Source organism: Ornithorhynchus anatinus, chromosome 11, assembly GCF_004115215.2.
Source record: "Ornithorhynchus anatinus isolate Pmale09 chromosome 11, mOrnAna1.pri.v4, whole genome shotgun sequence".
Taxonomy (NCBI): Eukaryota; Metazoa; Chordata; class Mammalia; order Monotremata; family Ornithorhynchidae; genus Ornithorhynchus; species Ornithorhynchus anatinus.
Window position 1 is genome coordinate 37,441,853 of NC_041738.1, and position 16,511 is coordinate 37,458,363.

Here is a 16,511-nt window from a genome sequence, read left to right on the forward strand (position 1 = left end):
CTCAGTGCTTAATACAGTGCCTGGCACACAGTAGGTGCTTAACAAATACCATAAAAGACAAGGTTAAGGTCTGCTTCAGCTGCGGTTTCAAGTCTCCATTCATACCCATTCTCCCTCCTACTTAGATCGTGAACCCCAGGTGGTGCCAGGACTGTGTCCAACCGGATTAACGTATCTATCCTAGCTCTTAGACCAGTGATTGTCACATATAAAGTGCTTAACAAATGCCATAATTATTATTATTACACAGCTAGGCCTCCAGGACAGGGAATAACTGCAGAAAAGCCATGCTCTTTAATATCCTTTATTCAACTCAAGTCCTGTCAGAGCTCTCTTGTCTCCACCAATGTAAAGGAAAGCAGTTTAGCCAGCTGCCTGGCTGGCATATCTGGGCTAATACCGGGCCTGGAGGGGGGTCAGGTTTCTTACCTGGACAGAAGAAAAGCTCCTCTTAGAATGAATGCCCGGGATGAACATGAGCTTTTAGCTTCATTTTTGAATTCAAAAGTATGTTTCCTCACATTAATCATGTATCTGAGGAAACCAGTGCTTGAATTTGTTCAGATAGAACTGAATGGTCAAAGAATGTGAGGTTTGTGAAAAAGTAAGGAGAACTGGAAAACAAAGTTGATGTGCAGAGGGTAAACATTAATCATTACAGGATCATAAATTCTAATTGAATTATAATAGCAAAGGTTACAGTTTCTTCTAACCTAAGCGAAAGAATAAGTGATTACCTGCTTCATTTAGAGAGCACAACTAAATAATTCAGGACCCCAAGTGGATTTTTGGGGGGTCTGAATTATCCATCTGGGCCCGCTAAATGGAACAAACGAGCCAGACAACTGCCCAGTACTCCATTTAGGCTACAGACACCTAACTTACGTCAACAGCTTTACCGGAGACCAGATTTGGAAGTATGAGCAATTACTTCATTGACAAAGTCATAATAATTTATTTTTATGTTTCGCCTCTCCATCCCAGCCCACTGAAATAGCAAAGGGAGACTCTGATGTTGAGGTTGCTTTGTCTTAACTTTGAATGTAGCCCAGAATTGTTTCCAATTATTCATAGCTCCATTATTCCCCAGTATTAGTACCGTGTTTTTTAGTCTAGTGCTTAAAAATGTTAGCAATATGCAAAACACACTTCTTTTTCCCTCTCAATTCAATGAGTTTACTAAGTTCTAATGCTAGAAATGTTCCCCCCCTTCCTAATACTTCTGACAAGTTGTAACTTTCCAGGCTGTGGCTTCAAACACGCCAGCCTGTGGAATTAACTGAAAACTCATATTTATTTGGGGTGGCACTTGGATGATATTGACAGAAGCTAATCCTGCCAAAGTCCTAACAAATAATACTTTCCTTGGTCTCTAGGCAGAACCATAACTGAAGCAAAACTTACTTATAAGACTGAAGGGAAGAAAGGGGTGAAAGACACAAAAATGTAATTATATTTTGAATATTTTAATTATAAAGATAAAAAAACCTGAAGGATGTTTACATAGTCCTTTATAAACCATACGAGGTTTGCATTGACTCTACAAGTATTTAAGACATTTTACATGTACACTCATATTTCATCTCGACACTTCCTATGTGATTAGGTTTCAAGCCAGAATTGTTAAATTTGATGAAAACCCATTCTTCCGTTTTTAAGTTAAATTTTGTTTGAGGAAGAAAAAGCTGGTGATTTTTTTCAGTTGTTAAAGTAGTTTGGGCATTTCTTATGTGAAAATAATTTAAAATGCCTTTGTCTCCAAACTTCCATCTTGGCTGGCCAGGTATCTGAAAGGTTTTGCTTTTGAATTACTCGAAGAATTAGTGTTTCAGTTAAAGTGGTGCATATCCAAGAAAAACCCCTTCTGAGGAAAGAGCAAACCAAGAATTCTTGTGTGCTTGGGGCTCTCCCCAGCACTCATTTGAAAAAGCAAGTCCAAACTCACGTGTTTTTCAATAATGATACAAGGTTATTTTCAAACAAATTCAAGGCGGGGGGGGGGGGCGGTTTTGCAATTACAGTAGTTCCTTTTTAGTCATAATTTTTAGATCGGCTGAACTCCGTGTGAGGTAATAAACGATAAGGATTTTGTTTTCTGTAAGATGGCTTCTTTGGGGATGGCTTCTGAATGGGTCAGATTTACAATGCTGCCTTAGGATCCATATTTGATCTTATTCCTCATCCGCTAATATACTAAGTGCACTTTATCTGGAGTTATTTGTGGTCCTTCACCTGCTAAGAACAAGCAGGAAGAGAACTGAGATTTATTTAACCTTAGACTCGATGACTTTTCCTTGGTGGGTTCATTCAGGGATTTCCTCCACTCCGCCACCCCCTTCCTCCCCCCCCACCAACCAGATTTAGAAAAGGATACGCTGATGCTGATAATATGCTCTGAATAAAACCGTTCTCTCCATAACACGACTTTGTTTTCTCAGAGCGTACCAGGGTATCAGTAGGGTTTGGAGTCACGGCTAGAAGTCATCAGGGGTAGAAAAGTTAGCTTTGAGTACTATTTTATTAGAGTTCCTGGAGCAGCTTGGAGGGAGGATGGATCCCAACCCATCGATTTTTCCACATGGGCCAATCCTTTCAATTTGTTCTTTGGTGATGGAAGCTTGTTTTGGCCTGTGCGGATTCTTGTAAATATGGATATTTCCACTACCCGCTGAAAAAAAAACCTTCTTAAAAAATAACCCCGCAGATTTGACCAAAGAGTGCAAGTGGCGGAAGGGGAAGTCCTCCCACTCCTGAAGATTTATTCAAGGTCACAGAGCAAATGTCTTTGTCCTTCAAAGAGCACAGAGATTTAGCTCAGGATGGCTCTGGACAAGAATTCATCTCTAGATATTAATCTCACGTGGCCAAGTAAGAGTTACAACCAGTAAGAACCAACTCTTACTGGTAATGAGCAGGAGTACGAGAAGTTGTTGCAATCCCAATTTTCTTCAGCAGTAGCCGACTACTGTAAATAAAAGGACCCTTTTATCTTCAGCAACTAATTTGAGGCAACAATAAACTGAAGGACATGAGGCAGCAAGATTCCTTGAATAAAAGTCTAGTCAACTAGATCAATCATTTCTAACTGCCTACTGAACTGGATGTGGTGATTGTTCCCAGTTCCCACCGAAATAAATATCCGTTCCCAGTTAAGGGCCTCCTAACTCTGGAACATACAGTCAGGGGTGGTGATCTCTACCTACAGTGAATGCAGAGTACCAGTGATTTACATACCTATCAAAAGAGAACTCTTCAGAGGTAACATGAGCAAATAAAGGGTTTTGAAGGGAAAATGCATAGCTTGTGTTCTCCAGATTCAAAAAGGAAACGCCTTCCTTAGCTGAAGGCTCGATTGTTTCCGAGATCTGAAACGACGGAATTATCTCTATGAGTTTCTTTCTGCGCATTTTACCGTTGCAAAACAGTGGCAGAGATCCTAGGGACCAGTTATCTGGTTGTCTTGGAGACCAGAAAACACCGCATTTGCCCGGCATGGTAAAAATCAGTTTCGACGTCACCATCAGCGTCAAAAACACAAAGTAGCCCACAGGCCCGCAGAAACCGCCTTTGTAGATGGGAACGGGATGAAGATTCTTGGAAAATAAACATGAGGTAGATGGGCCCCTGTGGAGTCCCATTCAGGGCCAGAATCCTGTCTCTTAGGACAGATGCTCTTTGTAGGACGCCACCGGGGACGTCGGTGCTACGGGTACTGTTGTCACCACCTGATTCTGGAACACAAAGATTTTGATTCTTTCGAACACCCAGAGGAAGACAAGCAGAATACTGATGTACTGGATCCAGGCAAACTTAATCATCTCCCAGAAGCCTGGCTGATAGGTGCGAAGTGTTAAGGAGTCACACACGGGACTATGAAACATTTAAAGCAGTAATACAAGAGCTCGGGTTCGACCCAAACAGGAAATGGCCAAAATGTTTTCAAGATGCTTCGAAGGACAGCACATGTCATAAATATGGATGATGCGTAACTAGACAGAATCACTCAAGAAGAAAATATGTTAAGGAAATTAAATGTTTTTTTCTTCCTAAAGGAAAATTTGGCAGAGGTAAAGTTATTTTCTTAGGATTACAAATTTTTGGTTTCTCAAACCCAATGGGAATTTTATGTTTTCCAGCATCTGTACCTAATGAGAATAGCTTAGAAATCATCCCTCTCATCTTAAAATCATTTTTTTAAAACTGGGGTAAGAGACAGGCTACCCAAGGGCAAGCTTGGGTGCCCCAAAGTGACACAACCCCTCCCAATTTCTCTCTGCTTTTCTTCGCTGCAGCCTCACAAGCCCGCTATTTCCCAATCACCACCAGAGCCCCCAGCTAGGCCACATTGGTGACTTGGAAGCGGGGAGCAGTACTGACCACAACTTTAGGTTTCTTCCCCTTGGGACTTGGGGATACTGTGAATGTGATGCCCTAAGGGTGTGAGTGGAAGTGACCAGATTCTCAGGAGCTCTGAATGGAACTTGGACATGGTTTGCAGGGATGGGGGGACATACGCCTATGACACCATAAGCACTACCCTGGACACGCAGTGTAACGTACTGGCATCATCCCTAAGCTTTGGGAGTGAAGGGGAGGCAACAAGGAGGGAGAACTAGACAAAGAGAGATGGGGGGAGAGCACAAAGTCACACACCAGAATCCTGTGCTAATGCCCGTACAAATACACAGACACCCACCTGGTTTTTCACACTCAATCGCTCAAACTCACAGAGACGCTCACCCAGGCCCTCCCACTCTCCTGTACAAACACAAAAAGTCCCTCACCGGGATCTCAGGCTCACCTGTTCAAACCCACATCAAAGACCCCCACCAGGCTCTCACCCTCACACGCTCAAACTGACAAACACACACATACGTCGACACCTAGGCTTTCCCACCTACACCGAAAAGTACGAAGCGCTCTCAAACTCAGACTCGCAAGCAGGCACGCAATCAGGCACGCAATCACGTGCAGACACACATGCTCAGATGGGAATGAAGTGGACCAAGCAGGAAGGAAAATGAGCCGAGTTGCCTCTACCCCAGCTCCCCGGAGGTCTAGCTACAGCTCACTATGGCAGAGCTCATAGATAATCCTCCTCTGGCCTGGAGGAGACAGAGGGATTCCAGGGAGCGGGCGTATTGCTGATTGTTGTTCTGACAAACTTCTTGCGGCCGCTGCTCGTCCATTCCACATCGGCCTCCTTAGAGTTCTTGCCGCTGTCCTGGCCAAAAGCCAAACTTTGGCCAATTCTACTGGCCTCCTGGTTCAAAACAGATTAAGGGCAGGAGAGGGGTCACTGTCCCACAGGAGCAGGTGGGTGGCCACTCTGGTGTTCCCCCGAGGCAGCCCACCACACTTACCATCTCCTTCGGCCTGGCTGGGCAGCCGGCTGCGCCATTAACCGCCTGGCTAAGAAAGATCGTCAAAGGATATGAAATCACTTCCACGGGGTATCGGATGATGGCATTAATCACAAATGGTGCGTCCGCGGCCCTTCCGACCAGCCAGATAGGGTTGGGATCGGACAGGATGGTTGTCACTGCAACGAAACCAGAAAACGCAGCCTTTAAACGGGTAGCTCGGAGGTCCGAGTCCCGCGCGATCGAGAGACGCCACCCGAGAGCAGGGATTCTCCTCAGAACGCTGCTGTATCGTGGTGGCTGCCTGTCAGCTGGCCCAATCATCTGTGGGCTTTTGCAAGGTGAGACTTCCCTGGACATCGATCAGCCTGGGGGAGGTCTGGTCTGCTGAGCTAAACAAGTGACATTAATGCTCCTCAAGGGCAGGAACTGGGACTTTTACTGCTGCAGTGAGTTTCCAAACACCTAAGGCAGTGCTCTGCCCTCAAGAGGTGCTCCATCAATGCTGCTAATGATGGTGGTCCGAGAAGGACCTCCAGGGGATGACTGACAGGCCTCAAAGCCTGTCAGAGCAGAGAGGCCTTACAGGATCCTCCAACTGCCACTGAATCTGAGCAAATCACTTCGCCTCCTCCAGGATCTCTGTCCATCTGTAGGATGGAGAGGATAATCTTTGTCTCCAGTTCACAAGGGTGCTAAGAGGATGAAGTGGACTTAATCTAAGAGAGCACTCTCAATTCCCTGCAGACAGGACCGGGTCAACACAGTCAATTCTCCGGAAAGGCGGGGGTTACATTTTTGCAGAACGCTGCATTAAGGAAAACTCGCACTGTAGTTCTTGGGCCGAGCCCAATGCAGCAAGCTCGCCTCCAAATCACTTCTTCCGACAGCACCTCGCATTCTACCCAGGGAGATGCGTGTGGCCAGAATTCCCCCAAACACAGAGTGAAAACACACGGAGTGGGAGAACTAACTTGAATGATGCATTATACTGTAAGCCCGTATGCTAATTCTCTTGTACTGTACTCTCCCATGTGCTTGGTACCGGGCTCTGCGCACAGTAAGCACCCAACAGATGCCATTTATTGATTGATGCATTACCATTCCTAGCTGACCTTCAGCAGGGATGGCGTGCGGGAGAGATTTGATGCTGCAAGAAAAGAGCACGGCAGGCAAAGGTAGAAGTCTAATGACCAATCGAGGAATGATCAGCTGCATCCCGTGTCCATCTTGACAGGAATCGGTGAGTCTTGGAATTGAAACCTGAGAAGTACCACCATTCCCTCCCTCTCGGTCACCATCCCACTGAGCCCCGTCCTGCAAACTGGTGCCCTTTACCGGTCCCCGCTAGGCACCCTTCGACCAGTCCACCCCTGGGCAGCCCTCGTGCAGCTACCTGGGAAAGTGACCTACCATTCCTCTCCTGGTAAGCAGCAGCAATATTTGTGAGGTCAAAGTCCCTTGCAAAAGGGCTTGTCCCATTGATCACAGGAACCTGTTAAATAACCAAACATTTAATGGCTGGACATTCCTCCCTTTTCTTCCCTCTACTACTTATTTATTTATTTATTGGTTTTAAGGAATAGAAAACTCACCAAGCTCCTGGCACTACTGAGGAAATAATAATAGTGGTATTTGTTAAGCACTTAGTACGTGCCAAGCACTCTTCTAAGCGCTGGGGTAGATACAAGGTTAGCAGGTTGTCCCACGTGAGGCTCACAGTCTTACTCCCCATTTTACAGATGAGGTAACTCAGGCACAGAGAAGTGTAGTGACTTGCCCAAGGTCACAGAGCTGACAAGTGGCAGAGCTGGGATTAGAACCCACGACCACTGACTCCCAAATCCGTGCTCTTTCCACTAAGCCACGCTGCTTCTCCCATTTTGTTTTTTTTTAACAGTACTTATTAGGCACTTAACTATATGCCAAGCACTATGCTAAGCCCGAGGGGGGTGGATACAAGATGATCAGTTTGGACACTCACTTTGCCTAAAATGGAGGGAGGGAGATAGGTATTTTATTTACAGTCTACAGGTGAGGAAACTGAGGTACAGGGAGGTTAAGTGACTTGGCCAAGGTCATACAGCAGGTAAGTGTCAGAGCCGGGACCTCCTGACTCTCAGTCTCGAGTTCCAGTCCTAGGCCCCGCTGCCTCCCATTTTTCCCAAGAAGAGCTTCCTCCTCCCTCAGCTCTTCGAGGACTAAATACTCTGGGGAAGGTCTCTGCAACTGCTTTTAAAATTATTGTTTAGTCAGTTTCTTCCCCGTTCCATCTGGCTTTCCACCCTCTCATCCCGGAAGGCACTACTTTTGGTTTTCTGATCCCAGTCGGATTTTTATTTATAATAGCAGTAGAGACTTTATGAAGGAGGAATGAGCGTGGAGAGTGCGTTGATGCTTGTATACTTATCTATGTGGTAGGTGCTTACCATGTGCTGGGGTAGATACAAGGTAATTAGATTGCACCCAGGCCCTGTTCCACACAGGGTTCTTCTCTCGACATTGTTAAATCTTTAATTCGATAGTATTTATTGAGCGCTTACTATGTGCAGAGCACTGTACTAAGCGCTTGGAATGTACAATTCGGCAACAGAGAGAGCCCATCCCTGCCCAATGACGGGCTCACAGTCTAATCGGGACTGTGATTAATCCTAAATAATCTTATGTAATTAATCCTTAAATCCTAAAGTCCCTCAGTGGTGTACATGAGAAAATTAAATGTCCAACTTTACCAGGTCCGTCCCCACTTCAAATGACAATGATATTTCCAACTTAATAGGGTCTGTCTTCTACAACTTCAAATAACTTTCCAAGAAAATAAGTGATGCAGGTGGGGGATGAAGGAGAAAGGAGGGGAGAGAGAGAGAGAAAGCGCACGTGTGCAGGAGGATTTCTTACATTGTATCTGACATCTAGCCCACGATGGCTCAAGGGCTGCTTCTGCTGCAGCTTCAAGTCTCCATTCACATAGAGTTGAGCCCCCGGGACAGGGAAGAAGGACTGCAGAAAAGCCATGCTCTGCATCACAAATGTCGACATCCTCTGAAATGGTTAATGGCAGAGATGACATTTCGGTTAAGATTTGGGATTTAGGTGGATTTAGGTTCAGAGAGCCAGATTCCTGCCCCTCCTCTCTAGCCTATCTTAAGGGATGCAAATCCAAGTCCCGGGAATGCAGAACTTGGAGAGGCAGTGGTTTCTTGAAGCGATCAGTGTGCTTTGATCCAATCTAACCCAAAGATGAATTCAGGGATTGTTTTCTGAACTAGCCCACTGAACCCACTGGGATTGTATTCATTCATTCATTTTTATTGAGCGCTTACTCTGTGCAGAGCACTGTACTAAGTGCTTGGAATGTGCAATCCGGCAACAGATAAGAGACAATCCCTGCCCAACAACGGGCTCACAGTCTAAACGAGGAAGGATGAGGGATATGAGACTTCTGACGCTTTTCAATTTAAGATGGCTCTTTCCCTTGAATGGATTGGAACTGGGAAATGAAGCCAGACAGAAATCTGGCAGGACCAGGACTCAGTAGGGACTCCACGGCAACAGAAGCCGCAGGTGGGCAGACACTCACGTGCAGTTGGTAGGAGAATGTCAGAATGAGCTGAACCCCGAGGACCTGCTCGGAAGCCTGCAGTGGAAGCTCCATTTTAAAGTGGAGTAAGTCCATCTTCCCGTCCTGGTTCTTGTCTTCTTCTCTGGTCTAGGACACACCGAGAGGACTTTATTTTCTAAAGAAAGTACACTTGGGAAGGGTCTACGTTTCCCACAGTTCATTATTTGGGCTCTCTATCACAGCTCACCTCTTCATAAGACTACCCCTGCCCATAAAATACAGTAGGATAAGGATTTTCCAGAAAAGAAATAACGCCACGTGCAAAATATTTTATAAACATCCCCAACAATTAGCAGGATGTTGAATGCCCTGCCTGAAAAAGGTTGTTTCTAAAGAGGCTAGGCAAGTGCTGTGTGCAGGGGGGCATCAAAAGGGCTTTTGAGGCTGATCATTTGCCTCAAAAACTGTTCAGTCCATATCTCCCCATTCCTCAGAAACTTCCACTGCCCATCCAACCACCTCCACATCAAACAGAAACTCCTTACCATTGGATCTGATGCACTCCTACCTAACCTCACCAAACTTCTCCTACGACCCAGCCCGCACACTCCGCTCCTCTCGCTCCAACCTGCTCTCTGTACCTCGATCTCATCTACCCCGCCACCGACCCTTTGCCCACGTTCGCCACAGGGCCTGGAACATCGGGCCTCTTCCTTCATATCCAAAAGTCCACCCTTTTCCCCACCCTCAAAAACCCTCAAAACCCTCCTAAAATCTCATCTCCTCCCAGAGGCCTTTCTAGACTAAGCCCTTTATTTCCCTTATCTGACCTCCCATCTGCGTCGACTCTGAACTTGGCTGTGTACCCCTTAAGCATTATAACACACATCCCAGTCCTCAAATATTTATGTAAATATTCTTCTATTCTCTGTCCCCTGTTCTCTCTCCATTCTACAAGGTAGTCTAGGGAGAAACAGGTGGATCGTTTACCAAGAAGGCAGAAATTAATCATAGGCACACGTCCTGATTATAGCAAATTAGAGAAAAGTAGGATTTGGTTTCTGTCCAGGCAAGAGACTCTGCCTCTGACTGTAAATTTCTTTCATTATTAGTAATGAAGGACATTTATTGGGTACCGAAAATAGGACGGGCACTTTTCAATACCACAACACAATGTGGTCCTTGTCTGGGTGGTTTACAATCTAAATTCGGACACCAGTCAGAAACAACCAAATAAAAATACACTCCAAGGGGAAGTATTTGACAGCAGGAAGATAGACACTCAACAGCTTCATTCCTAATGACTCAGCCATGGACGGATGAAATGACGAATGAATGAAGCATTGAGTGAGGGGAAGGCGATTTTGCAGAGTTAAATCTGAGTCACTTTTTTATGTTTAGGACTTCAGTTGTTATTGTCCTGAACTCCTGGGCATGTCTTAGAGTAGGGAGGATGCACACTGAAGGTACAGGAAGACTATAATTGTTTGGTAATTTGTAAAAGGAATGAAGAGCCCAACTCAGAGCTAAACAGGCTCTTTTCAGCAAAGTTGCCTCCAAAAAGATGTACCGAAAAACTCAGCAATATTCAGAGAGGAGTTGCTCAAAGGAATTTGCTACTGACCTACTTTCTTATTAAAATAACACCTCTGAATCTAATTTTCACCCCAAGAATCTGAAGTTTCTTATTTCAGGGTTTGGGTTTTTTTTTTTTTTATTAAAAAAGTTTGGAAGATTATTTTTTTAGCCAATTTGGAAATATTCCATTTTAGCCTCAAGGCAATGATCTCAAAATCAACTGAAGAAATCCAACTAAAAGAACAGAGTCGTTTCACAGGCCCAAAGAGCTTAGAACAGTGCTAACACGTATTAAGTTCTTAACAAAAACGATATTAATAACAATGTTTTTTATGATAATCAAGCACTTAGTAGGTGCCGGGCACGGTACTAAGCGCCGGGTAGACATAAGCTACTCAGGTTGGACACAGCCCAGGTTCCACGGGGGGCTCACAGTTACAGATGAGGTAACTGAAGCACTGAGAAGTGACTCGCCCAAGGTCACACAGCAGACAAATGGCAGAGGGAGGATTAGAACCCAGGTCCTTCTAACTCCCAGGACCATACTCTCTCAACTAGGCCAAGACTGCTTCTCAGAAAGTTTCCGAAGAGCCACGAGTGCATATGAATGGATGATTATTTGGAAACTTTAATGCTTCTAAATCTTGTGTAAATTTGACACCAAGCTGCTGTGATTCTCATGTCCTTGTACCGACCAGGCAAAGCCCGTTGGGGCAATGGACAGTGATTAATATTGCTTGCCCAGACTTCTTGGTATTGATTTTGCAACTGTAACACCACAATGAGAAGCAGCGTGGCCTAGCGGATAGAGCACGGACCTGGGAGTCAGAAGGGCCTGGGTTCTAATCCCGGCTCCGCCACTTGTCTGTTGTGTGACCTTGCGCAAGCCACACCACTTCTCTGCGCCTCAGTGACTCACCTGTAAAATGGGGATTAAGACCGTGAGCCCCATGTGGGACGGGGACTGTGCCGGACCTGATTGCCTTCTATCTATCCCAGCGCTTAAAACCGTAGCTGATATATAGTAAGTGTTTAACAATACCTTAAAAAACAAACAAAAACCCATCGCAAGAACAAATCACCCCCAGACAAGGGGGACCTTCCGACGACTCCCACGTCTTCGCTTCTCCCCATCCCTTCGAAGGGCGGGGAGGCCCCTCGATCCTCCCCTCTCCCTAACCTTCGGCTCGGGCCCCCCTCCTCCGTCCCCGAAAAGCCCAAGATCCGGCGTGGAGTTCGGAGCTACCTACCGACACCAGTGGGACCCGCAGGCTCGCCCCCTGCAACCGGTTAAAAGTGGGAAAGGTGCTCCAGGCCAGAAAGCCGCCGGGAGCCGGGCCCAGCAGGGCCACAAAAAGCACCTGGTGTTGAAACCGGACTGTTGGCTGCTCCTCGTAGCTACTCCGCTTCAGCCAAAACCCTGAAACGAGGAAAACACACGAAACCGAGGTAAGGCCAAGCAAGAGGGGGAGAAGGAGGGAGTGGAAAATGAGAAGGGATAGATGAAAAACCACGATCATCTGTGAATTTTAATGCAGGAATTCAAGCAGGCAGGGAAAGCTTAGTGCCGGGGGGCTTGGTGCCGATGGGTTCGGTGCCAGAGAGCCAGGAGCAAGCCATCGGCAGTATTTTTCGGAGTGCCGAGCACTCTACTAAACGCTTGGGCTAAATTAGGAGACGTGATCCCTGCCGTCAAAGGAGTTTACATTTAAGGGGAGAGACAGACATTGAAATAATGTACAGCTGGGTGGAAAGAGTAAAAGGGGATATGTCAGGAGTTGGTTGGTGTTTAAGAAATAGTCTATGTAGGTTAAATACATGAAGGCTACAGGAGATTGTGCGTTTACAAGTGCTCAGGTCGCGCAGAAGTGCGGAGAGGGCAGGTGGAGGGATATAACCTGGGAAGAGAAGAAATTAGCTGAGGAAGGACTCTAGAAAAAATATTCATTCATTAACATTTATTGAGCGTTTACTAGGTGCAGAGCACTGTACTAAGCGCTTGGAATGTACATGATTTCAGGAGGGCCTTGAAGATGGGAAGATTTGGGTTCTGTGGGATCTAAAGGAGGAGAAAGCTCCAAGCGGGGGAAGGATGTCAGACAGGGTTAGGGGTGGGAGAGACAAGAATGAGGCACAGTGAGTAGGTTAACTTGGGGGAAACAAAGAGTGCAAGCTGGGGTGAAGAGGGAGAAGGGAGTGGATAAGTATCAGAGGGAGAGAGTTGACGGAGTGTTTTAAAAGCCAATGGTTAGGAGTTTCTACTCGACGCGGTGAGGAATGGATAACCACTGGAGGTTTTTGAAGAGTGAAGAGGTATAGCAGAATGACATTTTCGAACTACGATCTAGGCAACAGACGGACAGAGGAGAGACTAGAGGTCAGGAGCTCAATAAAGCGACCGAAGCGGTAGTTAAGCCCCTCGGTGACTAGTGCTTGGATCAGCGTGGTGGTCATTTGGGTGGAAAGGAAGGGGTGGGCCCGGGTGGATGAAAAACCACTGACATCTGGCAATAGAATACAGGGGTAAAACAGGGGAGGAGCCAAATGTAATGCCACAGTTAGAGACGACAGAGAGCGGGAGGATGGTAGCGGGGACCACTGGAATGGGCACGTCAGATGGAGGAGAGGATTTGGGAGGGAAGATGAGAAGTTCAGAATTGACTGTATTAAGCTTGAGGAGCCAGTGGGCTGGAAGGACTGCAAAGAAAGACAAAAGCAGATTTGGAAATCGTTGGCAGAGAAGAAGTAGTTGAACCCATAGGAGGGAATGAACCCCTTGAAGGAGGGGATGTAGAGTGAAAAGATAAAGGGACTCAAACTGAGTCTTGAAAAACACCCACAATAAGGGGATGGGAGGCTGAGGAGGAGCCAGTGTAAGAGACCGAGGACCGGCCAGAGAGATAAGCGGAGAATCAGGAGAAAACTGTTATCAGAAACACCAGGGTTCCATAATGCTTCCTGGGGAACGGTGCGGTCCACCGTGTCAAAAGCAGCCAAGAAGTTGGGGAGATTAGGATAGAACGGAGTCTTTTAGATGTGGCAAGGGGAACCTCACTGGTGCGCAGGGACCCTGTCTACCAACTCTGTTACACTGCACTCTCCCAAGTGCTTAGTACTGCGCTCTACAAACATTAAGCGCTCAATATGATTGATTGGTTGACTGATGAGGGTGGTCTGAGTGGAGGGAAGAGGGTGGAAGCCAGAGTGTTGAGGGGTGAGAAGGGAATAGGAGGAGAAGTGAGGCAGCAGGTGTTTACGGCCTAATAATTACGGTATCTGTTAAACCCTTATTATAATAATAATGTTGGTATTTGTTAAGCGCTTACTATGTGTCGAGCACTGTTCTAAGCGCTGGGGTAGACATAGGGGAATCAGGTTGTCCCACGTGGGGCTCACAGTCTTAATCCCCATTTTACAGATGAGGGAACTGAGGCACAGAGAAGTGAAGTGACTCGCCCACAGTCACACAGCCGACAAGTGGCAGAGCTGGGATTCGAACTCATGAGCCCTGGCTCCAAAGCCCGTGCTCTTTCCACTGAGCCACGCTGCTTCTCCATTATTATGTGTCAAGCGTTGTTCTAAGTGCCAGGAAGATAGAAGGTGATCGGGTCGGACACAGGCCCTGACCCACATGAGGCCTCACAGTTGAAGGTAAGGGATTTAATCCCCATTTTACCGACGAGGTAACTTGGGCCGGAGAAGTTACGGGATTTGCACGAGATAAGCGACAGAGCCAGAATGAGAACCTAGGTCCTCTGACTCCCAGGTCCGTACCCTTTCCGCTGGGTCTCGCTACTTCCCTGTTTGAGGAGTCTGGGCAGAGCTAGGAGTTGGGAGATGGAGCCAGATCTGGAGGGTACGCTAGGACTTGGGGAATCATTTTTTTTCCGGGATAGGGGAGGTGTGAGCCTGTTTGGAGGCAGAGGAGAAGGAGCCACCAGAGAGCGGGAGGTTAAAGGTGACAGGAGAGGAGGGAGGGTGTTTTTCGAAAATGAGAAGTGCAGGTAGAGAGGGTAGATGTTAAAAGCAGGGGGCAATGCTGGGGAGAAGGGCAAGAGAAAGAGGGATTTTGCATGGTCATTATTAGGGTTGTGGGGGACTGTAAAGTGGGACATTTTCAAATTGTGGGGGGGGGGGGGGGTTGAGCTACAACGGGGTGAGAGGCAGAGGTAAAGGGGCTAAAATTTGAAAGCAAGCAGGAGATCTCCCCTTGAGAGGAAGCTGGGAACGGTGAGAGAATGGAATGGGGTTGGGAGGAGGTCATCGAGGCCATGCCTAATGGATTGGATTTTAACAAACGGGTTGGCGAGGTCGTCGGGCCTGAGGGGAGAAAAGTCGGGCCGCTGGGAACTTGAGGAGGTTAAAAGGCTCGAAGACTCGGTGGGGGCAACGGGCATAGAAGCAGCGTGGCTGAGTGGAAAGAGCCCGGGTTTGGGAGTCACAAGTCGTGGGTTCTAATCCCGGATCCGCCACTTGTCAGCTGTGAGATTTTGGGCAAGTCACTTCACTTCTCTGTGCCTCAGTTTCCTCATCTGTCAAATGAGGATTAAGACTGTGAGCCTCACGTGGGTCAACCTGATTACCTTGTATCTACCCTAGCATTTAGAACAGTGCTTGGCACATAGTAAGCACTTAACAAATACCATTATTATTATTATTATTATTGGAAGGTCATCAGGTTGCCCCCTATGGGGCTCACAGCAGCGTGATTCAGTGGCAAGAGCCCGGGCTTGGGAGTCACAGGTCATGGGTTCGAATCCCAGCTCCGCCACTTGTCAGCTGTGGGACTGTGGGCAAGTCACTTCACCTCTCTGGGCCTCAGTTCCCTCATCTGTAAAATGGGGACGAAGACTGTGAGCCCCACGTGGGACAACCTGATTACCATGTATCCCCCAGCGCTTAGAACAGTGCTTGGCACATAGTAAGTGCTTAACAAATACCAACATTATTATTATTATTATTATTAATCAACGTGGCTGAATGGAAAGAGACTGGGCTTGGGAGTCAGAGGTCACAGGTTCGAATCCCAGCTCTGCCCCTTGTCAGCTGTGTGACTGTGGGCAAGACACTTCACTTCTCTGGGCCTCAGTGACCTCATCTGCAAAATGGGGATGAAGACTGTGAGTCTCACGTGGGACAACCCGATGATCCTGTATCTCCCCCAGCGCTTAGAACAGTGCTCTGCACAGAGTAAGCGCTTAACAAATACCAACATTATTATTATTATTACCCCAGCGCTGAGAAGGGTGCTAGGCATATAGTAAGCACTTAAGAAATACCATTATTATTATTAGATTCACTTTTCTGGGCCTCAGTTCCCTCATCTGTAAAATGGGGATGAAGACTGTGAGCCCCACGTGGGACAACCTGATTACCTTGTATCCTCCAGCGCTTAGAACTGTGCTCTGCACATAGTAAGCGCTTAACAAATACCCACATTATTATTAGTATTCGCCTGTATCATCTCCCCCAGCGCTTAGAACAGCGCTCTGCACAGAGGAAGCGCTTCCCCGAGACCCGGTTATTGGAGAGGAGGGGAGGGTGCGGTGCGGGCCGCGGGCCGCTGGGGGGCGCCGTGCTGACCGTGAGTGCGGAAGGCGAGGAGCAGCGGCGGCAGGTAGGTGAGGGCGGCGGCCAGCAGCAGGAACAGCGCCGCCTTGGAGCCCAGCCCGGCGCGGTAGCCGCGCTCCACCGGGTGGGCGAACAGCTCGTACAGCACCATGGCCGCTCCCGCTCCGCGGGCGGCCGCCTTTGGCTGCTCTCGGTTGCCATAGCCCGGTGGAGGGCGGGAAGGGGGGTCTCCACGGCGACGGCCAGGATTGACGGGGCCGGCCGCCAATGGCGGGAGGGGGCGGGGCCTCGGGCGGCCAATCAGACGCCGGCTGAGGCCGCGCGCCGGTGGGGGTGGCCTCCATGGCGACGACCAGGATTGACCGGGGCGGCCACCAATGGGGGGACGGGGCGGGGCCTCGGGAGGCCAATCAGAAGCCGGCTGAGGGCACGCGCCG

The 16,511-nt window shown here is 47.7% G+C and overlaps 1 protein-coding gene and 1 long non-coding RNA gene across 2 annotated transcripts; both read right to left on the reverse strand.

Annotated features, from left to right (window-relative positions):
* Window positions 1-1,445: 1,445 nt before the first annotated feature.
* LOC100077300 (transmembrane protein 231) lies at window positions 1,446-16,267 on the reverse strand. The gene is made up of 7 exons (XM_007672229.3): window positions 16,087-16,267; window positions 11,754-11,923; window positions 8,944-9,072; window positions 8,262-8,405; window positions 6,777-6,858; window positions 5,437-5,542; window positions 1,446-3,840 (listed from the first exon to the last, which is right to left on the reverse strand). Exons 1-7 carry the CDS (start codon window positions 16,223-16,225, stop codon window positions 3,660-3,662), a joined length of 951 nt encoding a protein of 316 aa, XP_007670419.2. The 5' UTR covers window positions 16,226-16,267; the 3' UTR covers window positions 1,446-3,659.
* On the reverse strand, window positions 4,016-5,429 carry LOC114815192. The gene is made up of 2 exons (XR_003762968.1): window positions 5,364-5,429; window positions 4,016-5,263 (listed from the first exon to the last, which is right to left on the reverse strand). It is a non-coding gene; the product is annotated as an uncharacterized LOC114815192 (long non-coding RNA).
* Window positions 16,268-16,511: the final 244 nt, after the last annotated feature.

What these genes read in the sequence shown, in the direction of transcription:
- LOC100077300 (XM_007672229.3), bottom strand. Translation starts at nt 16,225, where the DNA reads ATGGTGCTGTACGAGCTGTTCGCCCACCCGGTGGAGCGCGGCTACCGC. An exon ending in TGCGGGTCCCACTGGTGTCG is followed by an intron (nt 9,073 to 11,753) that starts GTAGGTAGCTCC and finishes GGTGTGTCCTAG; the next exon opens with ACCAGAGAAGAAGACAAGAA. An exon ending in TACCCCGTGGAAGTGATTTC is followed by an intron (nt 3,841 to 5,436) that starts ATATCCTTTGAC and finishes AACACTTCGCAC; the next exon opens with CTATCAGCCAGGCTTCTGGG.